The sequence below is a fragment of the Wolffia australiana genome, chromosome 1, assembly GCF_029677425.1.
Source record: "Wolffia australiana isolate 7733 chromosome 1, ASM2967742v1".
Lineage (NCBI taxonomy): Eukaryota > Viridiplantae > Streptophyta > Magnoliopsida > Alismatales > Araceae > Wolffia > Wolffia australiana.
In genome coordinates, this window is record NC_135835.1 from 25,681,383 (window position 1) to 25,698,626 (window position 17,244).

General features: G+C 38.0%; 1 protein-coding gene across 7 annotated transcripts; it reads right to left on the reverse strand.

Moving 5' to 3' along the window:
- Positions 1-8,811: 8,811 nt before the first annotated feature.
- Positions 8,812-16,850, reverse strand: ARP (apurinic endonuclease-redox protein). 7 transcript variants are annotated; one of them, XM_078586699.1, is made up of 13 exons: positions 16,804-16,833; positions 16,555-16,662; positions 16,056-16,173; positions 15,873-15,970; positions 15,714-15,793; positions 15,442-15,597; positions 14,664-14,971; positions 14,489-14,599; positions 12,886-13,023; positions 12,762-12,809; positions 12,293-12,373; positions 11,822-11,981; positions 8,812-9,057 (listed from the first exon to the last, which is right to left on the reverse strand). In XM_078586699.1, the coding sequence occupies exons 2-13, from the start codon at positions 16,587-16,589 to the stop codon at positions 8,936-8,938; spliced, it is 1,455 nt and encodes a 484-aa protein (XP_078442825.1). In that variant the 5' UTR covers positions 16,590-16,662; positions 16,804-16,833; the 3' UTR covers positions 8,812-8,935. The 7 variants fall into 7 exon arrangements, with proteins under 7 accessions (XP_078442825.1, XP_078442840.1, XP_078442858.1 ...); XM_078586714.1 differs by lacking the exon at positions 16,555-16,662 and having other exon boundaries at positions 16,056-16,183; positions 16,804-16,850; XM_078586732.1 differs by lacking the exon at positions 16,555-16,662 and having other exon boundaries at positions 16,056-16,157; positions 16,804-16,849.
- Positions 16,851-17,244: the final 394 nt, after the last annotated feature.

Here is a 17,244-nt window from a genome sequence, read left to right on the forward strand (position 1 = left end):
GAGATTGAAATGAAGATCAAATCTCATACTCTGCATTGTTCCACTAGCGCTCAAGGCTAACAAGGTTGTTGCATGCTGTTAGGTTGACTATTGCTCTCTGCCTCACTCATGTGTTGTCCAATGCTCCCTCAAGCTGTCATGAGGCGCGCCAGTCTAATAAGTGTGAAAACCCTAATTAGAAAATTAATTACGTCTAATTATTTCGTAAAAAATTAGTTATCTTATAACTTGTTATTCTTAATATGACACCATTTATTCATGTGCCATAGTTAGAGCTAGGGTTGGAGATTAAGGACCGAAGACCAGTTTGACAGGACCAAACTAGAACCCTAGGTCCTCCATTTGAGGGTGGACCAGTTGGTCAGACAGCTTTAGGTCCAAGGGACAAACTGGACCAGAACCAGAAGTAAATTATTAAATATTTATTTAATTTTTTTTGTAAAATTCTAAAAATATCAAATCCAACTCGTCGGAGAGGTTGCTATTGAGCTCAGCCTAGCCGCCATATATTTGACCATATGTGGGCACCCACTTGATGTAGAGAATGTTTAACATAACCATGAAGATAAATTTTGCATTTTGACTTTGACTTGACTAGTCAACTTGACTAGACCGGGACTGCTCCGGACCGACCGGGACTGAACAAGAACGGACCGGACCCGACCAAAGTATAGCTAAGGTTTATTGGGTTGTAGAGGCCTTGATCTGGATGAAAAATTCAAAACAATCCGCAACGGAAGACTTTAATGAAATAGTAATGGCATCACTAAAATCATGAAACGAGGAACCTATGCACGGATTTTATCTGTGATTTCTTGGATCTTAGAATGAGTTGCATGGAGCTGTTCATGTGTGCAGAGTCTAGAAGTATCCATGCGGTCCTTGACACATTATATCTCCTCCTTCACGTTGACGAGCCATGTTCAACCTCTATCGTCATCGTTATGTCTTCCCGATCGCATCGGGAATGGAGAAGAGCCATGGGGAGAAGGGAGAAGAAGGGGAAGGTCCCTGAAAAATTCTGGCCTGAGTGAATTTCATTTAGGGCCTTCTCCAATTTATAATAAGTGGCTATTTTTCATAAAAACTCCCAAAACTTAAGTATATCTTTTGACGTCCAAAAGACCATTTGAGTGTGACCCTCTAGGTCCATGTATCACTCTAGTTAATGACTTCAATGGCCTAGTAACCTTTATTAGCCTTCCAAATTAATTAATTATATCATCATATTGATTAATTAATGTTGAATCGATTTAACCCAATCGATAGGTTGAGTCTCCAACAGGTGGGGTGCAAATCTACACCTCGTGCTCCATAAGATACAAAGGAGTTTGTATCGCCTCACTCATGGAACCTGTTCATCATCGGTTACCGTGTATGTACCCTAAGATGACTTAGGGTATGGTCAACTGTCAAACCCTAATCGGTCATCCGAGTGAGTACTGATGCGTTCAGAAATCATTGTAGAACATTTCTCCAATATTTCACTATCTTGGCCAAGGACTCTTATACCGAGGGGGGATGATCCCATCTTGATCACTCAATTGTCTTCATGAACTTCTTGATGCACCATGATTAGAAACTCATACGTCATAGTCAAAGTACAATTGTACGTCCACAAGACGTCTTTGGTGTCTCATGTCTAAGGACCACTTACACAACCATGACGTGAATCAACCTGATTGACATTTTGGTATAACACCATCTAGGGATTCGTACGGATCAATTTACTGAACTCTTTCCTCTAAAGAACACTATTATCTATCCTTAGTGTCTCCACAGTAATGGCTACAATATTGACCATACTCATCATATAAGTGAGGCTAGATAGTGTTATTCTACCCAGATATTTTGATGTCCTTCTCGAGTATCCTTCGAGTAGGAATATTTATAACACATGCTAAAAGACTAATGATCTCCGTATTACAATCTCATCAAAATTCACCAAGTCTAATCATGTATTCATGGGCTTCATTATAAGCATCGCACGTGCATATAATGAATATGTTCTATTAATGAATATAGAATGAGATGTGGAATGTGTGATTGGGTTTCCAGCCACATATATTTCCATCAAAGTTTAGGTCTTTGCTAAAAACACGCACCAGTCCGGGACCCTCAATCCTAGTCAAAGCACAAATAGATTTAATTTTTCTAATTATATGAAAATATATTTAACTTATATTGAAAATAATGTCAAATATTTAAAAACAAGATACATGAACAATATCTGATGACAACATTCAAACCTTCATAAAGGCACATACCCATATTGGGACAGATATTGATATCCAATAGCGGTACTATAACAATAGATACCTGATATTTTCATCCTGTATATGTAAATGGGTTAAGGTGGATATCAGTTTTCCCCATTTTTTGATATCCGATTCGGCATCTATCTTGATAGCGACCTCTGCACAGATAATCATAGGTGATAACAAGGATGATGACAACATCGTTTTGGCATGAAGAAGATGATGTTGACAATGATGAATTTTTGAAAATAGATGAAGATGATAAATGAAAAAATTTGGACAATGATTGGACTAATATTTCATGTCATAAAATGATGGTTTTTATATTGATGAATAAATGATGTTTGCATGCATTGATTTGAGAAAATTCATGATGATATTATTCAGGGAGGCATATTATTATGTCATATTATATTTTATATGTAGTATGCATATAAAATTATGATGCAGCTCGTGAGAAATCCTCTCAAAAGGCATCTTGTGATATATTATTTATTCAGTGCTGCTTTAGTCATTTTCAGCCTTTTATTTGCTGAGTAGGGTGACCAACATCTCTCTCTCTCTCTCTCTCTCTGCTTTATGCAGCATTACTTTAATATTTTTTCTTCATTTTTTACTCCGGAGGGTGACCAGGATCTCCCTCCCCCTCCCTCTACCTCCCTCTATCTTTCTCTCTTCTATATGCATTACTGTAATAGTTTATTCATTTGTTTTAATGAACATGGTGATAAAGATCTCTCTCTCTCTCTCTTATTTATGCATAATGAAAATTAGTTTGCTTCATTCCATTGACCAAGAAGGGTGGCTAATTCTTCCTCTCTCTCTCTCTCTTCTTTAAGCACGTTAAAAATAAATTTTCTGAAATCGTGTGCCAACATCCTTCCACCAGCTCCACGGGTTATCCTCCTCCTCGCTGCATGGGATGTTTAGTACTTATCCAACTCTTGTCTGGGTGTGGAGCGTGGTTGCTGACGATAGCACGGATGCGTATACTGCCATTTGGAGGAAACATATTATGGTGGACGTCTATTTCCTTACAGTTCTCCATGCTATGGGTCACATTCAGTGGCTTTTGAAAGTGATGTATAGTCTTAAAGACCGCCAAGATAGGAAAGCACATCTTGGCGACATGACGGATGCACAACCTCTATTTTGGAAAATGGATCCAATGTTGCCGTTGTAGCAAACGTATGATCGCCCCAAAGTACCATTGCATATTGCATCAACTTGGTATGCATATCACTACATGCCGACCGCAATGCATCCCTCCGCTCAGAATCCAATGCTGCCCCTGCATTGTACATAGCCTGCTCAAGGTGAGTCTTAAGCTTTGCGACCGATGAGGTTACCTCAGTGATTGGAAATTTCTTCGTCGAACACACAGTCAGAACCCTGGCACAATGGGCCACAGATGCTTATATATTCATCAATCAACTCCCAATCCTCTTGACATAGGCCGTAATCCTTAGTCGACATTTTAAGGAACCTCATAGCCATATTGTCTAGTACATCTGTCTTGGCAAGAGTGCGCTCTAACATAATGAAAATGGAGTTCTAGCGCATTGGGTAGTCAAACATTTTGCACATATCAACATATTTCTCCATTCGTTGCATGGATCCCTGGATGGCATTAACGATGGCTCTCACGCGTGAAACAGCTAGTCCCAAAGGTGCAACTGTCACCGTTGTACTTATGTTGACCTGTGATTCGATTGGTTCATCTGTGTCCAATGTTGTATCTGGGAAAAAATCTCAGACGCGTAGCGTATTACTCCTCCGTGCCTCTGGATTACGAATGATCTTGAGTCCGGCATGGACTACGAGGTTGAGTACATGGGCAACGCATGGTACGTGTCGGTCCCATGGTGAATTGCAAATTTACCGACTTCAATTGATCCGCAATGGCAACCAGCATCGTTATGTTGTTAGACGCATTGTCTGTAGTGATGGCACTAAGTTTCGACTCAATGCCATATGCATATGCAACTTCCACGAAGATCCTCACCAAGTTGGCGCCGCAATGGGATCCCTTGATCTGTCGGAGAGCAAGAAGTAGCCCACAGAGCTTCCAGTCGGTGTCAATCTAGTGTGTAGTGACACCTAAAAGGGTGAGGTTATTTTGGGATGTCCAAGCATCCACTGTAAGAGAGACATTGTGGACGTCAGCAAACATCTCCACCAATTTTCCTTGGACTTCTCTGTACATCTTTTCAGCTGTCGCTTTAACTGCATCCGGAAAAGGGACATCCCGGAGCACTTGTGTCCCGTAGAACCATAGTCTTCGGAACGACTTCTTATTCACAATTCGCCAAGGAAGATCATTGTCGCAGATGAACCTAACAAAATCCTCCTTCATCTGCTCCATGGTGAGGTCGCGTAAGTACAGCTTGTTAGAGAGTAAGTCATAATGGAAAAGAGTTCTCTACTTCGTCGGGCCTCCACTGAGTTCATCATGAAATTTAGTACGCGCTTTCTCTAGATGTCTCCAAAAGACGTTTGTGCTCTTATCTTTATTCCTCCTGATGATGAGCTTATGGGTGGGGTTCTGCACTTAACAAAGCGTACACTAGTACTCGTTTTCAGGCCAACTTCAACAAATCGATCTAAAACTTTAGACCAATTGCGTCTTCCGCTTTGAGACTAGACATTATCATCAACCTCTACTCCGAGGTACTCCGCAGACACTAACGACGTATCACTAGCCATCAATTTTGGAGTGGTAGCGGATGTGGACTCCATTACTAGAGTCACATTCAAATATAAAAAATGATGGAGATTTAAATAATTATATTCCAAACTGTAAGTTCAAAAAATTAATGATCACAAGAAAATAATGATGTTGTATTGCAATTATCCACGTGAAAGAATATTAAATCAATCGGATCAAACCATCCATCAATCAGATTTACTCCATGGACTGATTGGATCCTACTCCATTGAGTAGAATGGACTGATGGATCCATTACAATAGTGCATATGACAAGGTAGATGGGTGGAAAGAACCCATTTCTTATTTTCTGTATTCTCAATCCCATTTATTGATGACTGTTGATCATCGATCAAAAGTTTTTGACCGCAGATTTCTCTAAAATCCAAGAAAATTGAGGTAAGAGAAGAGAAAATTAGAGATATGCACAATTCCAGTCTTAACTCTATGTGAAAATGTCCCACCATATGTGTAAGAAAATATGATAGGAATATCAAGAAAGGACAAATGCAAAAAGAGTTAAAAATTTCTCGATTCGATACAATTTTAGAGATATAAATGACATAATCAGAGCATGACTCGTGGGTGTATTTGCAGTTATTAATAAATTAAAAATGTGGTTCCTTAAGGAAGTCATGTACAGATGTTCAAGTGTCCAGCCTTTAGATATTTCAATCTCTATTAAACTATGGATTAAATTTATCAATCGGCCAACGAAAAGTCATTGAAATTACGATCGGAAAGACAGAAATCTAGAACACTCAAAAAGTATGTCAATGAAATTTTAATCTTTTTGAGCATTCTAGATTTCTGTCTTTCCGATCTTAATTTCAATGAATTTCATTTCTGTCCCCGGCCAATTGATAAATTTAATCAATACATTCTCTTACTCTGTGTATCTATACAGAGTAAGAGAATGGCAATGGATCAAATATAGAGATAGAGAAAAGATCTAAAAATGAGAGAGTGAGAATGAAAGAACAAACCATTTTGAAACGTGGAGAGAGATGCGAAAATGAGAGAGTGACTGATGACTGAACATTCAAGATTACGACCAAGAAACAATCATTCTCTCCTCTTGAAATTTTGAAGCAAACAGATAACGGGAATCACCTTCTGGCCTACCAATTTGTGCACGAATATGACTCCCACATTAAGCAAGATGAAGAAGCGTTGGAGCATGCAGCTCATGATGAATGGAACTATTCGGGTATGTGATTTTAATTAACATTCAAACTATTTTATGCTATAAAATCAATATTGTGGCATGATAAACATCTGTACGCATCTAAAAATGAACTCGAGCATAGAAAATATACAAAGTGGAAATGAATGAGAAATAACAAAAAAGAAAATACCCTCTGTCAGCACCACTTGAACACGAAAGATCATAGTTATTAGAAGTCAGGTAGTAACACAGCCTATTATTTATTATATTCAAAGAGGGACTTACATCTTATAATTTTTACTTAATTGAACTTAGGAAGATACACGAGTTTTAAATTAGTTTGAGAAATATATTTTGGATATTGAATTAAGAAAGAATTATTATTGGATTTAATTTATTTAAAGATTAGGAATAAAAAATGATATAGAGATTATATTAACCTTAATTTTCAGATATGAACCAGGATAACTTGACAATTGGACTAAGAGGGAATTTTATATAAATTGGACTAAGAGGGAAGATTTTTCATGATTCATGTGAATGTGAGGCTTAATTCAAGGAATACAAATAATTTCAAAATTGTGACTAATTTTAGGTACAATGAGACCAAATGAATATGCTTTGATATATATATATATATACCTATAGAAGGGGTTGACAATTAATATTAGTATCAATATTAGAATATGAAAATAGTTAAGCATGTTAAAATATGATTCACACATATAACAAAATAGAATAGCTTGAGACTGAAATAGAAATTGATAAAATATTTTATAATCAACCAGTTTTCTGGTTTATGTTTGAATGTTGAAAACATGTGGTCAAAAGTGAGACTCCAAGGTGGAGTTTCTCGTAGAATTCACAGGTGAGGAAATATCCAATTGAGACCTTGATGATGTGAGAGGAGAATGATTTCAACACTCAGATATGGAAGTCCGCATGGAAGAGACAAGTGATTGAACCTACCAAGTTTGAGACAATAATTAAAATTTGGAGATTATTATTTATTTTTCTAGGTAAGTGCTAGGGATACTGCGTAGATTATTTATAGGGCATGGTAGTAATGAGACTTTGGCGAAGAGGAATTACTTAAATGAAAGATTAGGGACTAACCTGAACCTTTATAAAATCTGTGTGTGAATCACTATAATCTATTCCATTCTCTCATAGTTATCTAGAATAGTTTTACTCAGGGAGTACCAAAATTATACATATTTGAATAAAAAATTAGCATAATTTGATTCACCACCGTCTTTATTTTCTATGATTGGCCCCATCATTATTTTATATCTGCATGTCCAATAATATCACCCAAGGCATGTTATGTTATTGGACAGGGTATCCAACAAATCACTATCAATCTCACCTAGCCAGGGCACACAAAAGTAAACCCGGGGACAAGTATGTTATCTGATATCTAGAGATGGTAGTGACGTAGAGGATGCGGTTGTCTACGTATTTTGATTTGGTTTATTGATAGGATGATGTTCATAGTTTGGTTCAGCCCCTTCATGAATTCAGTTTATTATTTGATCGACCACTTCCCCTCCACAATTCTTCAATCAGAGTGTCAAATCACTAGGAGCCGTATGGCATGTGGAATGTCAAATTTAAAGTATTTAATCAGGGTTACAACATTGATTCTCATAAATATACTATTTTAAAATGATTAATGTGTGCATCTAAGTTAAAATCGTAACCATATTTTATTCATATCATAAATTAGATAAAGTTATATCACATCAATGTCAAATATTATGTTAGGTGTGAGCCAAGTTAGCGTCACAACTAGTTTAATAAGCATCATAACTAGTAAAATGCTTCAATAATTTACAAAATTGTAAAAACATACATCTGTCAAAAAACATTTTCTCGTCTCATGTTGTTCCTAACATATTTCAGGAAAATATTAGCCGTATTAAGATAGCTGCCTATTATAATCCTCATAGGTTAAGATGTGCCTTGCTCAAAACAGAAGATAAATATATTCATAAAATTCAAAGTAAAAAATTTCATTTTGGCAAAGTTACGGTATTTTCAAACTCAAAACCTGGGTTTTAAACTCTTTTGTGGCTGTTGACCAGTAAGAATTCATTCTTCTCCAAAGATACAGATAAGCTAACTAAAAACCCATCATCCTCTTCTGCAACTGAATCATTTCAGTTAATGTGATTGTGTTAATTGCTCCAGACACAATCTATGAGTTGAACATGCATTTACTAGGGTTGACTTGTCATTGACTTTCTTACAGGCAACTAATTTTTTTGTACAAAAAAAAGAAGTAATGATATTGGTGAACATCCATCCATACAAAATCTATGCCAAGGCCCAATGTATCTTCATTCAAGTATACCTTATATACTATTCTCTCAGGTAATATCCTCCCATATGACTGATTTCATCTCACAATGGTAGCTCTATAACTAATATGCTTTCAAAATGCAATCACCAAAATGTTTTTCGAAATACAGCCCTCTCAATTTCAGATCTCTTAATAAGTCAATCTTGTTTCTAATTTTTCCCCAACAACAAAAACCAAGTCAAAGCTGGTGTCCCAGTGTCATCACTTAATCTTGTACTTGTAGCATGATGCCCAGGCGTTTACAAGAGAACTCTGTTCATTCAGGCACAATTGGAATATTCAATCAATAATTGTTTTCCAAAATAGTGAGACGGATGAAACCCAAGTAGGAGATTTCTCATTGTTGGTAATGTTGTGTCAATGATTTTACAACAAAAAATTAGCAAAACTTTTGAAGAAATAGATAAGATCAGCATTCATATAACGAACAGAAGCGCTTAGAGCTTCAAAACCAGGCCTATAGGACAATGGTCGCTGCCTACCACATCAGGGAGGATATAGGAATCATGGACCTTGTCAGCTATAGATTCTGAGACTAGGAAGTAATCAAGCCTCCACCCTGTGGAAAAAAAAGATGAAGCTGTCAAGCTGTCAAAAAGTAAGCAACTGCTATTTCAGATGGCAATCTAACAAAGCATTAACATTTTAGGGGGGGAAAAAATAATACGAACCCGCAAGTTCCTATCGGGGTGATTGGTGTAGGAACAGCGAATGCTGGGTGGACTGCAGCAAGACGAGAGGCAGTCGGAATGGACGTCGCGTAGGAGATCCAATGGGGTGGACATTGCCGGAGGGAGGAATTTTACGGAGTGACAAACAATATATCTTGATACTTCTTGGCTGCCCTCCTAAAGGGTGGGCTGCCCTATTAAAAGGGATCACATAAGGGACAAATGGCTATAATGCCCCTCTTTGGCCGGAACGACCAATTAGAGCTAGATAAGGGGCCGTACAACAAAACATGGTCTCCTGCTTCCATCTGATGATACCTTAATACATTCTCAAAGCTTCTGAATTTCACACTATATCAGCATCAACAGAAATATGGGTGGATGATTGGATCAGATTGGCCGACTTGAGATCGGATCAAAGGTTTGGTCGATCGAATGGCCTAGATTGATGACTGGATGGGCCAGGTCAATCGATCTGCTTGGCCTGATTGACTTCAGACTGAGTAACCCAATCTAATCAAGAGGGCACTTTGATTATCAACTGGCGGATTTGAGCAACAGGTTGACATTGTTCCACTATGTGGAAGTGATTAGTGATGGCGACTCCTGAATGTTAGATCAATGATTGGTAGAAATCATTATCAATCCAGGACTGATCGAAATCCAGATACTTCATTTAAAAATTGGTCCATAGAGATCAGATCGACTGACGGATTTGATCAAATGAATAGAACGATCAGGATTGTACGACCCTAGAAATGAAAATATGTGGAATCCCTTCAAATTACTTCACATAAATGAAAATATGTAGAAATGAAAATATGTTTTCAGATTAACTACAGCAACCTTAAGCTATACTTGGATAATTTGCTAATCTGTATGAGAAACAAGTTTTACTGCCACGGGAGATTCCATCTCTCATCATTAGTCGAACAGGAAAATGTACAAAGTCAGCCTATGGTCATTGGACAAAGCTGTTGGTCGATACAGATACACAATCCATGAGACTCATATAGTACTCTTGTATGAATTCCATTAAAGGCAATATTGGAGAAATCCAGCTGACTAACTAAAGCAGTTGCTAAATCATTGAGTTCATTTGGCTGAACTGATGAAAACTCTAACTGGGTGCTCTATTCCACAGGCCCCACAAGAAGTATTCGGAGACCCAGCCCAATCAGGAAAGGCCAAAGGGGTAAGAAGTTTGGTCCTTATAGGGCCGGCAATGAACAGGGGGGGGGGGGGGGGGTAAAAAACTCTCTAAGGCACCTCATTCCTTTCTGTTACTGCTTGTCTTGAGGATACTGGACTTGGGTGCCTAATATGATCCATATCAGAAACTCTTTTTATAGGGCAATAAGATTGTTTTACTCGTCAGAAATCAAATGTTAAGTGGCAAAAAGAATATCATATTAGTTTCAATACTTTCTAGCTGCCTCAAAGAGACCGATAAGATGACACAATTTAAAGAAGAAAACACTACTAAAATAGAGAACAAAAAATTTCCCCTCTGACATTTTGGTATAAATTCTGCTAGGATCTTTCAGAAGAAGTAAAACTATAAATAATAATCCTGGATAGGATCTTTTCTGAATATGCAGATTGACAGATCTTTGCAATAGTTCTCACGGAAACAACAATTTGAATAAAGTTTGGAAAGAAGATAGACGATAATAGTTTTACTTTTCTGAATATTCTTGAATTCGAAAATATGATGTTCCCGCTTCCGCTACCTTGGTCCTTATTTATAGTGAATCGTTTCTCACCCTTTATTCCAGCTAGCACGTGCCACTAACTCCTTTTCTTGGAGCTTTGATAAGTCCTTCAAGGGACCTTATCACTATATAATTAGTATTATTGACCAGGAGACGTATCCTCTCATTCGGTGTCAAACGATCCAATGCCCACAAAATCTGATGTCAAGGGAATAACACCAAACTTTTATCAGGGGTATTTTCGTCTTTTTCAATTAGGACACTGTCCCCTGATATAGAATTTGCTCTCCCCTAAGGAGAGAAGGCAAGAAAATTTACCCAGTTGGCTGATTCGGCAAGAAAGGAGGAAAGCAAGCAGCGAAAGCAGTGGACGAGCCAATTTAGCTAGGGAGATGATAAGAACCCAATGATCTAATTAGGGAGACATGCGGAAGAGAGTCGCCAAAAGCAGAGGGAAGGACATGGGAGAATGTATGTCGCTAGGGAAGAGACACAGGCAGGATAGACATCCCACAGTAGATAGATACAGGAGAAACAACAACTTGATACTTCTTCCTGGTTGCCCTCCTAAAGGGAGAGCTGCCCTATTTAAAGGAAAATGGATATGAAGGGAAAATGGCCGAAATACCCCCCTCATAGGTAAAATGACAGAAATGCCCCTAAGAAGAAGAATGTCTAATGTAACCCTAGATACAACCAGGGATCTTATCAGGAGATCCTTCTACGGACATACAGACACTGATCTAGGCCTGAAGTCATAACAGCATGTCTATTCTCTTTCCATCTTCTTCTGCCTCTCTCAACTCTAGATTGATTTACGCTACTCTCAGCCCTTAGAGATAAGCATACCATGTGATGCTGCGAGGACATAGGATCATAATTTGACTTTGAAAAGGTGGAAATGCTCTAGGATCCCGCATTAAGTTAGAAAAAATACCTTTGTTAGTTTTTCGCCCTCCATGTCGATAACCCCAATAAGTATAAGCAACAGTATCTGGGTGGTGGCTCCTGAAGGTATCAACAAAACCTCTAGACAAGAAGTTTTTTTGAAAAGATTCTCTCTCTTCGATTGTGAAACCAGCACTTCTTTTGTTTCCCTGCGAATCACAAGAAAACACAGATTTTACCGGGGTTTATGATTTGCATCATTTCCCAAAGAATAGCACCACTCTCCGAATGGTGCAAGACTATGTCACGTGCAGGGCAATCTCATTATCGAATATAACAATGCCAACATTTATCGTACAAATAATTCTTAATTCATGGAGTTAAAACTATGCGTGAAACCTTCATCGTCAATCCGACGCACAAAGCAGTTATAGTGAAACAAGTTATAGCTTATGTTCCCAATGTAAATAAACCAATACATACTACACAAAACATTACCAAAATAAGCGAAAAATCTTACAGCAGGGTTGTAGATGTCAATCTCTTCATGCGCACAATTCAAATCACCCGTCAATATGACAGGTTTTGACTTCTCTAACTCCTGTAATAAGATAATATTCAAAAAAAATTTAAAAATGAAAAAAAGGTAGATTTTAAAACAGCTATTGACATGTATTAACTGAGGCTTTGTGCAAACGAGGAGAGATCCTGCCACTAACGCTGTCTAATATGAATACGGAAAGTCCGGAAGAAGTTTCAAAACAGATGTTTCTTATTTCCATGTAATCTGATAAGCCAATATCGCCGTGCAATTCTTTACGATTAAAGAAAGAATAGAGAAATCTCATTGCCCTCCAAACGCAAAAAGAATCAAAACAGTTCAGATATCTCCGTTTGTAGCATTAAAGTAAGAATAGAGAAATCAAAACGCGATAAGTAGTGAAAATATTTCAACTATATTTACAAGTCATTTTATAGCATTCACCCACTTTCATGTAGCTGCTAAGAGAGGGATCCCACTGCTCGACTCGGTAAGACTGAAAAGAAATGATGATTCTTAGTCCAAAAAATCATTGAACTTCAATGGATCAAAGAAAATACGAGGGGGCTTACCAATCGTTTCAGGCCCTCCCCAGAATTTGGCACGTATGCACATAAAATGTAAAACTTATCAAACTCCACAGTAACAAGTCGTCCTTCACTGTCATGGTCCTCGATGCCAAGTCCATAACTCACAGAGATTGGTTTTGTCTATACAATTTACACAATATCAATGTAAAGATGAGGACTTGATAAAACGCTGTGGCTTGTGCAAGAGGTGATAAACTTTCACGACTTCTGGAGCACCCTAAACTATCATCCATGAATTACTTGATACAACACTGCACCATATCATCAATTTGTGTAACAAGCAGGAAACATTGAGGACATAATGTTACCATGATGGGGAATCAATTTATGTAACAAGCAATCAACTTCTCGACTTCTAGGTCACCCTAAAATGTCATTTTTGGATAGTTCATTCTTTATCCATGAAAAAAATCAATAAAAAAATCCACTATTAAAACAAGGAGAATAAAATCCATAAAACTCCTTAAAAAGGAAAGATCAGGAGAATAAAAGTGAACAAATTTTAGATAACTCATAACATTCCCCATCCAAATCCAAATTTCATGTACAAGCAGGAAAGTTTTCCTTTATATAGATGTAACCCTTTCCTAAGATGAGCAGGCAAGAGGATGTAGCGAATTTGACAACTAGGCATGGATGAGGAAGGAAGCAGGAGACTCAGTGGACAGATGTCGCATATTATCATTCTATTTTATTGTTTTATATATTAGTCACTAGTCCTTTCTTCTCATTCTCTCATGTGCAAGTGGGCGGCATATTATAAGTGGCTCACATGTTCCTTTTATTTTTTGAAGTCCTCCATTTGTATAAGTGGGCCACATGTTATAAGTGCCCCACCCTTTTCTTCGTAAGTGGGTGTCCACATCATCTAACCAGTAAGTGACCTATTTCTCATGAGGGAAATAAGTCATGTAAGTGATTGGGCCCTGGTCCTCTGCAATGGGACCAGTATTTGAACTGGTCCCAATCAAATGGAAACATGCATTTTGTACTCTCTCAACCCTAGTCGACACAGGATTGAATACTGCAGGGAGCACTGGAGATCTCAGGTGAGGAACAAGTCTTCCCTTACTGTTTGATACTATAGTTTGTAACAGTCTGATCAATCAAGAAGATACTGAACATAAATCCTTGAGGAAATCCCTTCACAAATGTGGTAAAGTTCAAACAATCGACTGATAGTCCAATCAACCAAGAATAGAAGAATGTAGGGTCATGTCTGGTGAGAGATCAGGAGAAAAGAAAGGTGATGGAGGATGGAAGATGGGAGAACGGAATGAGAAGAGTCAGGTGACTCCTCCCTCGGCTGGTCATTCGCCACTCCGGCGTCAAGTTAGGGCAGGGAAAGTAGTGGGGACAGGTGTGCTTATATCATTGCCTAAAATGCATCAATTTCTAACTATTACTGGGTGCAGGCGTGAAACAGTGAATATTAGCACTGAACTATAAAAGCAAATATTCTTCACAGACTGCAGATATATTTCATGAGGCCGAAAACTGTGTACAAGCATCAAAATTAAATTAGTAAGAATTTCAGGATTCTTTTATAAAGAACGATACACAATAAATTTCTAAAACAGCATACCCGTGAGATTATAGCAGTTCCGGAGTAACCCAGCTTTGACACACTGCATGTCCAGAAGCTATCATCATAGCCCTCTGTGAGACGTTTCTTGATCTCTTCGACATCCTTATCCTGTTCACACAAAAACATTACTCCCAAAAGATAAAAGTATTGAAATTGAAAAACAAACACTGACCTGCATTTTTGTCTCTTGCAAACACAAGATATCAAAGTTTTCCCTCTTTGCAAGCTCCAAAGTACAGAGCCCATTAAGCTTGAGCAAAGCCCTCAAACCGTTCACATTCCATGACATGATCTTAACATGGTCGGTACCATCTGGTAGAGGCGCTGGGCGCATAGTTCTAGGGTTATATGGGATCCATCCAGGCTGTGGTTTCTTATGGGCAAGAACCGTCCATGGCTCCTCAAAGGTTTCCACACCCGCAATCTCAGGTACTGCAGTTTCCGACGAAATCTGTACACTTGCCTCAGACACAGATTTATCTGAGATATTTGCCAAAAATAAAAACTTAGATCACATCCCTCGAGTATAACTTTTTAAGTTTCTAGGAAGAAAAAAATATAGTTCTGAGAAAGGAGAGAAGAGATTGTGGATAGGATGGGGGTCAGCAATTGGATCAGATCAGATCTGGTCTGATCAATCGGATAGCCCAGATTGTAGTCCGATAATTCTATCTGATTGATTAAATGTTCCGATCAATCAGATTAGATGCCCCCATCAATCAGATTGAGATTCTCAATCAATCGTTAATCCCTAAGGGAGGATATAGCAAGGAAGCAGAAGGAACCCTACCATGCTGGGAATTGGACGGATGAAAGAGTGAACTGTCAAAATCATTTAAACTTAAATTCCCTACCCTTTAAACAAGAAAATAAAGTTGCAAGGAAAATTACAAAAAAAATCAGTATCATCTAACAAGAATGTTTCAAGATATCAGGAACAAGAATACTGCCTTCGATTTCTGACTTGATTGATCCTTTATGACGTTTGTAGACTTTGGCGCTAGTTCTTGATTTTCCAGAAGAACTCTCAGCCGGAGGCAACTTTGACCTGCCCTTGTTTTTATTCTCTTCAGAAGGAATGACAGCTGCTCTGACTTCACCTGCTCCTGAAGTATGACAGATAGACAAAACTTAAAATTTTCAGACTAAAAACGTCGTCTACAAATACTTTTATTCTGATACGGTACATTGGATAATAAAAAGTGGACAAAAACTCTGGTACCTTGTTCTTGTTTCTGGAAGAAGCTTCCCAACGCAGAGATCAGCTCCTGCTTTTTACCTTTCACGTTGATTCTTGCATCCCTGGCATAAATATCAACAAGTTCTCATCATCATCAATATCTTGATCTTCATCATAACCATAATGGTTGAAGTATCTTACTTCATCACTGCCTTGAGTTCCTTCACTGTCATTTCTTCAAGCTTCCGGTGTTCATTCTCAAGCTTCTGAATCCCATCGTCACTCTCCTCATCCGTATCCTGATTCGTTAAACAAAACGCATTTCTAGAAACAGAAAAACAGTTGGCTTAATTTCAAAAAAATACCGAGATCAAGTTAACTAACTGCACGATTCTCAGCTTTTCTTCTCGCCATGCCTGAAGCTCTCTTCTTACTTCCCATGTTCCTCGTATTCAACAGCGTCAGCCTCGCCGGCCTTATCTTGCTCTGCGGCAGCACCCAACTAAAATAGACTAATGATAGAAGATGAACATCCAGCCGGATATGTACAAAGAAGAACCTTCGTTAATAGTTAAACATTCTAAGATTTGATTCTATCGTGTTCTAAGATTTCTAGGTGGGCAGAACAAAAGGGTGTTTTTTTTTTTTGAAAAAACAAGTGGGTGTTTGATTTATGGTTGATATTGCTCGCAAGACGAACTATAAAAAGAAAATGGGTCAACGATGCCCGATCGATGGCAGTAAATAGAAGACATTTTTTTGTTAAAAATCTATCAAGTTCTTCCATTATGATCGTTTGATTCCTGGTTTATTATGCTCGGAAGACGAACAATGACAAAAAATCAGTCCAGGAATAAAACGGGTAGAGCAAAGAACAATGTACATCAAACAAGTGGCCGCTCGAGCGATGAACGCCATTTTTTTGGCGATTACCCGCCGAGGAGATGTTCTTGAGGATGAACACAATCAGTGGTGCGAAGCAGTAAAGACCCTATTCCACCCGGAAGTTTGAATCAAAGAATCGGAGTTACCCGCCAGAAGAACAGAGAAACAGTAGCGGAGAAGATCAAGTTCGTCAAATGGGTCTGCAATAAAACTAATAAAAAATTGAAAACTCAGAGAATGACCCCACCTTCGTTTGATGTCCCCGCTTCGTTTGATGTCGCCTTCTCGGCTTGTTCTTGGTTGAGAATTTTGAAATGAAACTTGTGTTTGCATGATTATATACAGTGATTTGTGAAATGGGATTCCTCTCAGTTTGAAAACTATCATAAAAACAGTAATTTTTCTGATTTTTCCTTGTCTTGATTTGCTCATTAACCATCGTCTGGTGATTACTTGTTAAAAGATTGAGCGCACTATAATAATCTTGGTAAGTCGATGTTGCAAGTTCTTAGGAGTATGGTTTTATACAATTTTGATAAGTCGATGTTACATGTTCTTAGGACAATCTGACTGATAAGTGATAACTTGAAAAACACAACCATAGTTATCTGATTATATCATTTATTCTTGGGCATAGGGGATTCAATTTAATACTCACATAATGTTCATTTAGATCAATCCTCAAGAT